Here is a 13,020-nt window from a genome sequence, read left to right as displayed (position 1 = left end):
ATCATTTGCTTACGTTCAGTTACGTATTACTGTATTCGTTATATTTACCTCTCATCTGGGTCTTTCATTTTCCGCATTGCCTTCAACATTGTATTTTAACTACGTCTCAGGTATGCTGGACTCATCCCTCCTGTGACCCTCTTCAGCCCGCCCTTCTCTCCCGTGTGTGTTGCGTTTGTAGACTGGCACAGTTATGTATGTATCGACACGCAATATCTCCTCACTGACAGCCCGCTCTCCCCGGCGGACCAGACTAATATACAGACACGTGTTGTGACAAACTTTTTGATGGTTGGCTACAAACAGGGAGGTACTACCGCCTGGGGAGATATTGGAAGCATAATGTATTTATCTATTGATTCCCTGCTGCCATGTAGCATCACGAAAGTGCTGACCAAGTTCAGGTTGCCAATCTGACTTTCTGCCTCATTTACATAATTGCAGTTAAGTTATTTTCTCTACCTTTAACTTCTAACATACATATATTGACTCACCTTTGATCTTTTTTTATGTTTATGTATTTAACATGGTTCTTTATTATTATTATTATTATTATTATTATTATTATTATTGTATTGAGTATTTAATGACTGTTATTGTTTTTTTGTATTTTTTATTATAAATTTTGTATCTGAATTATTATTATTATTATTGTAACTTAATGTATTTTTATTTTTCAATATCCCCAAACTGGCTGTGGGTCAGTGACCTGCTCTCGGGTGGGCTACTCCTGTTATAAAAAAAAAAAAAAAAAAAAAAAAAAAATATATATATATATATATACCTGTATATATATATATATATATATATACTACTACTATATATATATATATATATATATATATATATATATATATGAGAGGTAAAAAACAACAAATATAAAAGAAAACACTCCAAATTGTGTTTTATAAAATATCCCCTGTCACTTACAAAGTGTCTACCACAACCTCTAAAGTGACTATCACCCAAGAAAAATAAATATCTATATGTCTTCAAGTAATTATATAAAGACTTAATTTCATTTTTTGTGTTTTATTTCTGACATATATGTATGTTTGTGTATTTCACACATGTTGCATCTTTCATGTGTGTGTGTGTGTGTATATGTTGTATATGTGTGTATGTGTATATGTTGTGTGTGTGTCTGTATTTGGTAAATCCAAGCACAGGGCACGTCTTTCAGACAAGGCCAAAATCTTTTTGGAGCCAACAACCAGCAATTCCAGTCGATCGTCGCCTTTCTCAGCTTCTTGGGACTTTTTGCCAGCATGGCGGAGTTGGCCGCCTCCTGGGCGATACCTACACAGCTCTTCCTCTTCAGCCTCATTTTGTATTTTCCCCCTCTCTCCTCCTCCTCCTCTCTTTCGGCTCCTTTGTTTCTTACCGCCTCCTTACCTCCTTCCGGCCCTCACATTCTCATCTTTTCTTGTTTTGTTTCTTCTGCCTACATTCACCTACCACCAAGCTTGCCACCTACAGCCACTGCCACCTACCTCCTCCTCGCTCTTCCCATTTCAGCGCATCTCTCTTATTTCCCCCCACGTAATTTTTTGTTCTCTCAAGGAGGTTATTGTGTTTTGCCTCCACCTCCGTCTCTCTTTTCTTGTGTGACTTTGCACTGTTCTTCTACCCATGCCTCCCCCCGCCCCCCCTAGTCTCTTCTCTGTTTTTCTCCCTCATGCTGTTTCGTTGTTTCTGATGCTCACCTCCCCTAGTGATCCCCCATGTTAAGGTGTGTGTGTGTGTGTCAGTCTGGGTGTGTCAGGGGTGTGTGTGTGTGTCTTCTGGTCCCAGGTGTGTGTGTGTGTGTGTGTGGTCCCCGGGTGTGTGTGTGTGTGTGTGTGGTCCCCGGGTGTGTGTGTGTGTGTGTTGGTCCCGGGTGTGTGCAAAAGTGTCATGTGTTGGTCCCCAGGTGTGTCAGGGTGTGTGTGTGTGTTTTGGTCCCAGGTGTGTGTGTCAGGGGGTGTGTGTGTGTGTTGGTCCTGGGGTGTGTCAGGTGTGTGTGTGTGTGTTGGTCCCGGGTGAGGTGTGTGTGTGTGTGTGTGTGTGTTTTGGTCCCCGGGTGTGGGTCAGGGTGTGTGTGTGTGTGTGTTGGTGCCAGGGTGTGTGTGTGTGTGGTCCCCGGGTGTGTGTGTGTGTTGGTCCCCGGGTGTGTGTGTGTGTTGGTCCCCACGGGTGTGTGTTTGGTGTGTTGGTCGGGTTTGTGGGGTGTGTGTGTGTGTTGGTCCCCGGGTGTGTCAGGGGATGTGTGTGTGTGTTGTTGGTCCCCGGGTGTGTGGTGTGTGTGTGTTGTGGTCCCCAGGTGTGTCAGGAGTGTGTGTGTGTGTTGGTCCCCAGGTGTGTCGAAGGTGTGTGTGTGTGGTCCGGTGTGTGGGGTGTGTGTGTGTGTTGGTCCCCGGGTGTGTCAGGGTGTGTGTGTGTGTTGGTCCCCAGGTGTGTGTGGGGTGTGTGTGTGTGTTGGTCCCCGGGTGTGTTCAGGGGTGTGTGTTGGTTCTGGTGTGTCTTGTGGTCTGGGTGTGTCAGGGGTGTGTGTGTGTGTTGGTCTGGTGTGTCAGGGTGTGTGTGTGTTGGTCCCGGTGTGTGTCAGGGTGTGTTGCATCAGGTGTGTGTGTGTGTGGTCCCCGGGTGTGTCAGGGGTGTGTGTGTGTGTTGGTCCCCGGATGTGTGTCAGGTGTGTGTGTGTGTTGGTCCCCGGGTGTGTCAGGGGTGTGTGTGTTGTGGTCCCCGTGTTGGGTGTGTGTGTCAGGATGGTGTGTGTGTTGGTCCCCGGGTGTGTCAGGGGTGTGTGTGTGTGTGGTCCCCGGGTGTGTCAGGGTTGTGTGTTGGTCCCCGGACCAGGGTGTGTGTGTGTTGGTCCCGGGTGTGTCAGGGTGTGTGTAGTGTTTGGGTGTGTCCAGGGTGTGTGTGTGTGGTCCCCCAGGATGTGTCAGGGTGTGTGTGTGTGTTGTGGTCTGGTGTCAGGATGTGTGTTTGGTCCCCAGTTGTTGCATGGGGTGTGTGTGTGTGTTGGTCCCCGGGTGTGTCAGGGGTGTGTGTATGTTGGGTCCCCGGTGTGTCAAGGTGTGTGTGTGTGTGTTGGTCCCCTGGTGTGTCAGGACGTGTGTGTTGGTCCCAGGTGTGTCTGGTTGTGTGTTGGTCCCCGGTGTGTCAGGGTGTGTGTGTGTGTTGGTCCCAGGTGTGTCAGGGTGTGTGTGTATGTTGGTCCCGGTGTGTCGTGTGCTGTGTGCAGGTCTGGATGTGTCAGGGTTGTGTGTGTGTGTTGGTCCCCAGGTGTGTCAGGGGTGTGTGTGTGTGTTGGTCCCAGGTGTGTCAGGGTATGTGTGTGTGTGTGTGTCCTGAGTTGGTGTCAGGAGGTGTGTGTGTGTTGGTCCCCAGGTGTGTCAGGGGTGTGTGTGTGTTGGTCCCAGGTGTGTCAGGGGTGTGTGTGTGTGTGTTGGTCCCCGGGTGTGTCGGGTGTGTGTGTGTGTGTCATGGGGTGTGTGGTCCCCAGGTGTGTCAGGGGTGTGTGTGTGTGTGTTGGTCCCCGGGGTGTGTCAGGGGTGTGTGTGTGTGTTGGTCCCCGGGTGTGTCAGGGGTGTGTGTGTGTGTGTGTGGTCCCCAGGTGTGGGGATGTGTGTGTGTGTGTTGGAGGTGTGTTAGTGTGTGTGTGTGTGTGTGTGTTGGTCCCAGGTGCTGGGTGTGTGTGTGTGTGTTGGTCCCCGGGTGTGTCAGGTTGTGTGTGTGTGTGTTGGTCCCAGGTGTGTCAGGGGTGTGTGTGTGTGTGTGTGTGTTGGTCCCCGGGTGTGTCCGGGGTGTGTGTGTGTGTTGGTCCCCGGGTGTGTCAGGATGTGTGTGTGTGTGTGGTCCCCGGGTGTGTGGGGGTGTGTGTGTGTGTGTGTGTGGTCCCCGGGTGTGTCAGGGGTGTGTGTGTGTGTTGGTCCCCAGGTTGTGTCAGGATGTGTGTGTGTGTTGGTCCCCGGTGTGTCAGGGTGTGTGTGTGTTGGTCTGGGTGTGTCAGGGTGTGTGTGTGTGTGTTGGTCCCCGGTGTGTCGGGTGTGTGTGTGTGGTCCCCAGGTGTGTCAGGATGTGTGTGTGTGTTGGTCCCCGGGTGTGTCAGGATGTGTGTGTGTGTGTGGTCTGGGTGTGTCAGGGTTGTGTGTGTTGGTCCCCGGGTGTGTCAGGGGTGTGTGTGTGTGTGTTGGTCCCCGGTTGTGGGGTGTGTGTGTGTGTTGGTCCCCGGGGTGTGTCAGGTGTGTGTGTGTGTTGGTCCCCGGGTGTGTGTCAGGGTGTGTGTGTGTGTTGGTCCCCGGGTTGTGTCAGGGTGTGTGTGTGTGTTGGTCCCCGTGGGTGTGTGTCAGGTGTGTGTGTGTGTGTTGGTCCAGGATGTCAGGGGTGTGTGTGTGTGTGTTGGTCTGGGTGTGTCAGGGGTGTGTGTGTTGGTCCCAGGTGTGTCAGGGTGTGTGTGTGTGTTGGTCCCCTGGTGTGTGTCAGGATGTGTGTGTGTGTTGGTCCCGGTGTGTCAGGGTGTGTGTGTGTGTTTCGGTGTGTGGGTGGGGTGTGGGGGTGTGTGTGTGTGTTGGTCCCGGGTTGTGTCAGGGTGTGTGTGTGTTGGTCCCCGGTGTGTGGGGAGTGTGTGTGTGTGTGTTGGTCCCCGGGTGTGTCAGGGTGTGTGTGTGTGGGTCCCGGTGTGTGTGTGTGTGTGTGTTGGTCCCCGGGTGTGTCAGGGTGTGTGTGTGGTCCCCGGGTGTGTCAGGGTGTGTGTGTGTGTGTGTGTGTGTGGTCCCCGGGTGTGTCAGGGTGTGTGTGTGTGTTGGTCCCCGGGTGTGTCAGGGGGTGTGTGTGTGTGTTGTTGGGTGTGTCCGGGTGTGTCGGTGTGTGGGGTGTGTGTGTTGGTCCCCGGGTGTGTCAGGGTGTGTGTGTGTGTGGTCCCAGGTGTGTCAGGTGTGTTGTGTGTGTGTTGGTCCCGGATGTGTTCAGGGTGTGTGTGTGTGTTGGTCTGGGTGTGTCAGTGTGTGTGGTCCCCGGGTGTGTCAGGATTGTGTGTGTGTGTTGGTCCCCGGGTGTGTCAGGATGTGTGTGGTCCCGGTGTGTCATGGGGTGTGTTTGGTCGGTGTAGGGTGTGTGTGTGTGTTGGTCCGGGTGTGTCAGGGTGTGTGTGTGTGTGTTGGTCCCGGTGTGTACGTGTGTGTGTGTGTGTGTTGGTCCCTGGTGTGTCAGGGTGTGTGTGTGTGTGTTGGTCCCCGGGTGTGTCAGGGTGTGTGTTGGTCTGGTGTGTTGGTGTGTGTGTGTGTTGGTCCCCGGGTGTGTCAGGGGTGTGTGTGTGTGTTGGTCCCCGGGTGTGTGTCAGGGTGTGTGTTGGTCCCCGGGTGTGTGTCAGGGGTGTGTGTTGGTCCCCGGTGTGTCAGGGGTTGTGTGTGTGTGTGTGTGTGTTGGTCCCGGGTGTGTCAGGGTGTGTGTGTGTGTTGTTGGTCCCGGGTGTGTCAGGGTGTGTTTGGTCCCCAGGTGTGTGTGTGTGTGTGTGTGTGGTCCCGGGTGTCGGGGTGTGTGGTGGTCCCCGGGTGTGTCAGGGTGTGTGTGTGTTGGTCCCGGTGTGTCAGGGGTGTGTGTTGGTCCCGGGTGTGTCAGGGTGTATGTGTCCCCGGGTGTGTCAGGGTGTGTGTGTGTGTGTGTGGTCCCCGGGTGTGTCAGGGTGTGTGTGTGGTCCCCAGGTGTGTGTCAGGGGGTGTGTGTGTTGGTCCCCGGGTGTGTCAGGGTTGTGTGTTGGTCCCCGGGTGTGTCAGGTGTGTGTGTGTGTGTGTTGGTCCCGGATGCCATCAGGGTGTGTGTGTGTGTGTGTGTGTGTTGGTCCCTGGTGTCAGGGTGTGTGTTGGTTGGGTGTGTCAGGGTGTGTGTGTGTGTTGTGGATGTCAGGGTGTGTGTGTGTGTGTGTTGGTCCCCGGGTGTGTGTCAGGGGTGTGTGTTGGTCCCTGGGTGTGTCAGGATGTGTGTGTGGGGTCCCCGGGTGTGTGCAGGGTGTGTGTGTTGGTCCCGGGTGTGTCAGGGTGTGTGTTGGTCCCCGGGTGTGTCAGGGTGTGTGTTGGTCCCCGGTGTGTCAGGGTGTGTGTTGGTCCCCGGTGTGTCAGGGTGGTGTGTGTGTGTTGGTTTCGGGTGTCAGGGTGTGTGTTGGTCCCCGGTGTCAGGGTGTGTTGGTCCCCGGGTGTTGTCAGGGGTGTGTGTGTGTGTGTGTGTTGGTCCCCGGTGTGTGTCGGGGGTGTGTTGGTCCCGGGTGTGTCAGGGTGTGTGTTGTGTTTGGTGTGTCAGGGGTGTGTGTGTGTGTGTGTGGTCCCCGGGTGTGTCAGGTGTGTGTGTTGGTCCCGGGTGTGTCAGGGGGTGTGTGTTGGTCCCCGGTGTGTGTCAGGGTGTGTGTGTGTGTGTGTTGGTCCCCGGGTGTGTCAGGGTGTGTGTGTGTGTGTTGGTCCCCGGATGTGTCGAGGTGTGTGTGTGTGTTGGTCCCCGGGTGTGTCAGGGGTGTGTGTGTGTGTGTGTTGGTCCCCAGGTGTGTGAGGGTGTGTGTGTGTGTTGGTCCCCGGTGTGCTGTCAGGGTGTGTGTGTTGGTCCCCGGTGTGTGTCAGGAGTGTGTGTGTGTGTGTTGGTCCCCGGGTGTGTCAGGGTGTGTGTGTGTGTCTGGTTGGTGTGTCAGGTGTGTGTGTGTGTGTGTTGGTCCCTGGGTGTGTCAGGGTGTGTGTGTGTGTGTGTTGGTCCCCGGTGTGTCAGGGTGTGTGTGTGTTGGTCCCCGGATGTGTCAGGGTGTGTGTGTGTGTGGTGTCCTGGTGTGTCAGGGTGTGTGTGTGTGTTGGTCGGTGTGTCAGGGTGTGTGTGTGTGTTGGTCCCCGGGTGTCAGGGGTGTGTGTGTGTGTGTTGGTCCCGGTTGTGTCAGGTGTGTGTGTGTGTTGGTTCCCGGGTGTGTCAGGGTGTGTGTGTGTGTGTTGGTCCCCGGGTGTGTCAGGTGTGTGTGTGTGTGTGTGTTGGTCCCCGGGTGTGTGGTGGTGTGTGTTGTGTGTCAGGGTGTGTGTGTTTGGTCCCTGGTGTGTCAGGTGTGTGTGTGTGTTGGTCCCGGTGTGTGGAGGTGTGTGTGTGTTGGTCCCAGGTGTGTCAGGTGTGTTGTGTTGGTCCCCGGATGTGTCAGGGGTGTGTGTGTGTTTGGTCCCCAGGTGTGTCAGGATTGTGTGTGTGTGTTGGTCCCGGGTGTGTCAGGGTTGTGTGTGTGTTGGTCCCCGGATGTGTCAGGGTTATGTGTGTGTGTGTTGGTCTCCGGGTGTGTCAGGGTGTGTGTGTGTGTTGGTCCCAGGTTGTGTCAGGGGTGTGTGTGTGTGTGTTGGTCCCTGGTGTGTCAGGGGTGTGTGTGTGTGTTGGTCCCCGGTGTGTCAGGGTGTGTGTGTGTGTGGTCCCCAGGTGTGTCAGGGTGTGATGTGTGTGTTTGGTCCCCAGGTGTCAGGGTGTGTGTGTTGGTCCCGGTGTGTCGGGTGTGTGGTCGGGTGTCAGGGTGTGTGTGTGTTGGTTCCAGGATGTGTCAGGGGTTGTGTGTGTGTGTTGGTCCCGGGTGTGTCAGGGGTGTGTGTTTTGGTCCCCGGTGTGTCAGGGTGTGTGTGTGTGTGTGTGTGTTGGTCCCCAGGTGTGTCAGGGTGTGTGTTGGTCCCCGGGTGTGTCAGGGTGTGTGTGTGTGTGTGTTGGTCCCGGGTGTGTCAGGGTGTGTGTGGTCCCGGTGTGTCAGGGTGTGTGTGTGTGTGTGTTGGTCCCCGGGTGTGTCAGGGTGTGTGTTGATTTGGTGTGTCAGGATGGTGTGTGTGTTGGTCCCCAGGTGTGTCAGGGTGTGTGTGTGTGTTGTGGTCCCAGGTGTGTGTCCAGGATGTGTGTTGGTCCCCAGGTGTGTGGGAGGTGTGTGTTGGTCCCCAGGTGTGTGTCAGGATGTGTGTGTGTGTGTGTGTTGTCCCCGGTGTGTCAGGTGTGTGTTGGTCCCCAGGTGTGTCAGGGTGTATGTGTGTTGTGGGTTTCCCCTTGGGTGTGTCAGGGTGTGTGTTGTGTCCCAGGTGTGTCAGGGTGTGTGTTGGTCCCGGTGTGGGGTGTGTGTGTGTGTGTTGGTCCCCGGGTGTGTCAGGGGCGTGTGTGTGTTGGTCCCCGGGTGTGTCAGGGTGTGTTGGTCCCCGGGTGTGTCAGGGGTGTGTGTGTGTGTTGGTCCCAGGTGTGTGTCAGGGTGTGTGTGTGTGTTGGTCCCCAGGTGTGTCAGGGAGTGTGTGTGTGTTGGTCCCCGGGTGTGTCAGAGGTGTGTGTGTGTGTGTGTGTGTTGGTCCCCGGTGTGTGTCAGGGTGTGGTGTGTGTTGGTCCCCGGGTGTCAGGGTATGTGTGTTGGTCCCGGTGTGTCGGGGTGTGTGTGTGTGTTGGTCCCCGGGTGTGTTGTGGATGTGTTGGTCCCCGGGTGTCAGGGTGTGTGTGTTTTGGTACCGGTAGTTTCTTTACATAAGCTTCAGATGGGAATTAAGACGCATAAGATAAGAGATGTAGGGAGTGAGTCACATACCAGGCGGGTGGCTGGCTTGCCCTCCCAAGACGCCGGTTCCTGCTCTCCTCCCACGTGGCTCTCTCCACGCTACAGGCCCATGGACAACACAAATAACATGAGGTTGCTGATGGACAAACATCCTAGCAGTGATGTTATGTCCATAGAATGAACTTTATCACCTCTCTTTGCTGTTGAGTATAGGCTACAGTTATTAGGAGGAAATGTCGTTTGTAGCAGAGTTAATACGAAAATGTAATATTTAGGGGGTTTACAAGAAATATATTAATGCAGTGATCTTACCCATAGTGAAGTAACGTCTTGAGACAAGCACCGTGTCTTAGATCACGTATATACATTTGTTTACATGTGTGTTGTGTATACAGTATACGCACAGTACTTGATATGTAAAGTCCTGGAAGGGTGGAGTGGAGAGAGAAGAAAGAACAAATTGTACAAAAGACAAAATAAACCCAACCACATGTAAACATAAGGTACTTCGCGTAATCTGATTTTGTGTGTGTGTGTGTGTGTGTGTGTGTGTGTGTGTGTGTGTAATAATAATATTAATAAACGGTTTATTTAGAGCGTAAGCCGGTGGCTGAAAATATACAGACTTACATTTGATTTAGACATAATGATATAATGTGCATTGAATACATTTACAGGGCTGTACAGTACATAAATCAGAGTTGTTTATTTTAACAATAGATGGGATGGTGCTGTTCTTATATCTATCGGTGCGGGCTCTATGGGCTGAATTTTGTTGTAGTGGCGGACTGCACGAGTTGGATGGGGGCTGCAGGTGGCAGGAGGTGGCGATAACGAGGGTGGTGCAGAAGTCCACTGCCAAACCTTTCCAGTGCTTGGTGGTGGAGGTCACTGAGGGATGGCATTTCCAGGGTGGAGAGAGCGTTGGTGTAGCCGGAGTATTCTGTGCCGAGCATGATTCTGCAGGCCCTTTTCTGTACCTTCTGTACCTGTGTGTGTGTGTGTTCATGTTCACATTCTCCAAACTACCTTCTCATCTCTTTTATTTTTTACGTTTTTCTTAGTTTCCTCGCATGGTGTCGTCTCACATCATTTTATAACACCGGTGTAGTCCAAAGACGGAAATAGTAGGCAACGAATCATGTGTTTAATAGGCGTGAACAAAGCCATTATCCGTTGTCGTTTATTTATTTAACCCACTAAAGATAACCTGTAGCTTAACACTTTTCTTAAACACTTAACACTTACTTTAACACTTAACACCTACTTAAACAGGAAGTGAGCGAGTAGTCTTACCACAACAGGATATAAAGTTTTATTAAGGATTATGTAATGACGGAAATTGGGAAACAAGCTTGTAAGGGGAAATGAAAATACAGTGTGTTTATAAAGACGTATTGCCGGTGTTAAGGTCAAGTATATAGTATAATATAATACGAGGTCTGTCGGTATATCGGGTCACTAATTAGTCAATGTTTGTTTTAGTGTTTAAAGTTAAAAAAATCTAATAAATTGTGGTTGGTATTAACTTTATGGTGTGTGTGTGTGTGTGTGTGTGTGTGTGTGTGTGTGTGTGTGTGTGTGTGTGTGTGTGTGTGTGTGTGTGTGTGTGTGTGTGTGTGTGTGTGTGTGTGTGTGTGTGTGTGTGTGTGTGTGTGTGTGTGTGTGTGTGTGTGTGTGTGTGTGTGTGTGTGTGTGTGTGTGTGTGTGTGTGTGTGTGTGTGTGTGTGTGTGTGTGTGTGTGTGTGTGTGTGTGTGTGTGTGTGTGTGTGTGTGTGTGTGTGTGTGTGTGTGTGTGTGTGTGTGTGTGTGTGTGTGTGTGTGTGTGTGTGTGTGTGTGTGTGTGTGTGTGTGTGTGTGTGTGTGTGTGTGTGTGTGTGTGTGTGTGTGTGTGTGTGTGTGTGTGTGTGTGTGTGTGTGTGTGTGTGTGTGTGTGTGTGTGTGTGTGTGTGTGTGTGTGTGTGTGTGTGTGTGTGTGTGTGTGTGTGTGTGTGTGTGTGTGTGTGTGTGTGTGTGTGTGTGTGTGTGTGGGTAGGAAGACACGAGGTTGTTAATACCACTGGTCTTAGTACAGGTGTTGGCAGACAGGTAGGAGGAAGAATGTCAACAACATACACTCACATCTCTGTAATCTTCACGAGGCTGCTGCTCGTGTTATAATAAGCTCGTGTGTTGTGGCTACTTGTGTGTCATTGGTGTTCGGTGAAGGAGCGTCGTTTCTTTTGTTGTTAGGACTTTATTGTTTTTCTGGTTCACCTGAAGATTAACCCCACCCTAATTTATATCACTTAAGATTAACAACCTTGACGCTAACCTAACCTTACTTAACGTAAAGGTAATCTAACAATATATAACCTAACCAACAATCACCTACCCCCAGGTAGTGCTAGGATGTTTAATCATCAGGTGAAATAAGTTTTGAGGCAAATCTGCAAGTGATCATTTTATGCTGTTGAAGTGATCTCGTCACTGTATTTTCCCTCTGTGTATAAATAACGGTGAATGCCTGGAGACAAAATCTTGAACGCAATAGCACACATGAAGTACTCGTCAGAGGGACAAAACTCAAATAGTGAAGGAATTACCACCCACAAAATTGATGTTCATATGTACCGGGTATTTGGTAATGGGTGTTGTACACATACTGGGTGACCACACTGAATTGTATCAACAACTTTGAAGCATTATCATTTGTTTTATGTATGAATGTGAAAATGTTGAAACTTGCAAGGATACCACATCATATATCTTAATTTTATATCCTTATTATGTCCTTCCGTGATTTAGATTGAATTGTGAACTGTGATCGTACTGATTTGTGTCAGATTGGATTATGACGACCTCACAGGAAAAGGCGGAATGTGTTTTATGAATGGCTGAACTGTAGTCACCTACCTGGTGCAACGGCGATATCGCACAACGTTTGTCAAGGGACCAAGAAAACTTTATGTATGGATGAAGAAATTTGAGGAGACCGGCAGCGTCCAATACAACATGGTGGTGGAAAGCCCAGAACATCGGGGAGGATGTTGAATGTGTGCGAGTTGTCTTCCACAGAAGCCTAAAGAAGTCCATCTGCTGTGCCACTACCGATTTGCAAATGTCACGTTCAATTGTGCCTAAAGTCGTCCGTACACGACTGTTGCTCTATGTGTACAAGCTTTAACTGGTCCCGTACCTCATACCGGATGATGGTATCGAAAGGATAAATATTATGCTGAACACGGGCTCCACAACAGCCCTGAATACCTGAACCAAGTCATCCCTAGCCCGAGAATTGCTGTTCGACACCACAACCGCATCCAGCCCATACGTGCACGAACTGATCGCTATAAGAACAGCCCAGTCCCAACCATTGTAAAAATTATCAATAACTTGTAATAAACCAGTGTATTCACTCCCAGTAAATACTACTTCTTGCACTGTCACTATGTTGAAATGCACTGTAGTTTGAGCTTTTCCCCATCTAGTTATTATATATCTTATTTGTATCACTTATGTTACTATATTATTTGTAATTCGAAACCCATTCCCCAAATATGTAACTGTATATTTTCAGCCTTCTGGCTGCCAAGCTCTTTCAATAAACCGTTAATTATTATTATTATCTGACGAAGCAACATGTGGTCACGCCAATAGACACAATTGCCACATCAGTGGAGCGGATAAGCCACATATAATATCACATGAGGTCGAAAGAGGCAGCCCAACAGTTAATGTTTGGTGCGGTTTAGTGCTTAACAAGATTGTCGATCCATTTTCTCTGCTGAACATTTATGACAGGCTATTTGTACTTTAGACATACTTGAGCTGTTCGTAGTACCGCTGGTAGAGAACTGCCCACCAAACTTCATATTCCAACAGGGTGGAGTTCCTCCCCAAAAGTCCCGCGATGTCCCCTCCTTTCTAGATGTCTGGGCACTTGACCTTACCCCGCTCGATTTTTCCAGTGGGGTAATGTGAAGTTGAAAGTGAGCTACTCCATCAAGGTTCAGGACATTGCACAGCTGAAAGAGCGCATCACGGCGGTGATGGCCTCCGTCACACTTGCCATGTTAGACTGTGTGGAGGAAAATGAAGAACCGTTGTGACATAGTTCGTGCTACAAATGGTGCACATGTCGAATGTATTCCCTCATGTACCATAATATTGGCTATGAACCGTGTGCACATTCCTCTCTCTATCATTAAATGAAAATATAAGACACTGGCACCTCAAAGTTGTTATATTTCAATATGGACGTCCTGTATTTTAACGATCTTTAAATATAATTTTTCTTCACGGAAAGCGTGAAATTAATGACCAGATGATTTTAATACCAGTTACGTGATATTCAAGACTTGTCAGGCACAAATGCTACTTTAAAAAGATTTCCTACTTAAGTTTGTGTGTAATTTTTCATCGGGACGGCTCTTACAAGGGAGGAAGCTAGTAGCAGTAAATGGTAAATTTATAGTTCGTAGTGTTCGTTATTGAATCACTTAGTGGTTGTAAGTGGAGGTGAGATAATGATGGGA

At 50.3% G+C, this 13,020-nt stretch overlaps 1 protein-coding gene across 1 annotated transcript in view; it reads left to right on the top strand.

Annotated features, from left to right (window-relative positions):
- LOC121877305 (unconventional myosin-XVIIIa-like) overlaps nt 1-12,594 on the top strand; it is an 86,051-nt gene extending 73,457 nt beyond the window's left edge. Inside the window, exon 3 of the mRNA XM_042382983.1 lies at nt 12,454-12,594. Within this exon, the coding sequence (XP_042238917.1) occupies nt 12,454-12,594 (141 nt within the window). The remainder of the gene's footprint in view (nt 1-12,453) is intronic.
- Nucleotides 12,595-13,020: the final 426 nt, after the last annotated feature.

This window comes from Homarus americanus, unplaced genomic scaffold (genome assembly GCF_018991925.1).
Source record: "Homarus americanus isolate GMGI-L3 unplaced genomic scaffold, GMGI_Hamer_2.0 scaffold367, whole genome shotgun sequence".
In the NCBI taxonomy this organism is placed as follows: domain Eukaryota; kingdom Metazoa; phylum Arthropoda; class Malacostraca; order Decapoda; family Nephropidae; genus Homarus; species Homarus americanus.
The sequence above is the reverse complement of the archived record's forward strand: the minus strand, read 5'-3'. Positions and strand labels throughout refer to the sequence as shown.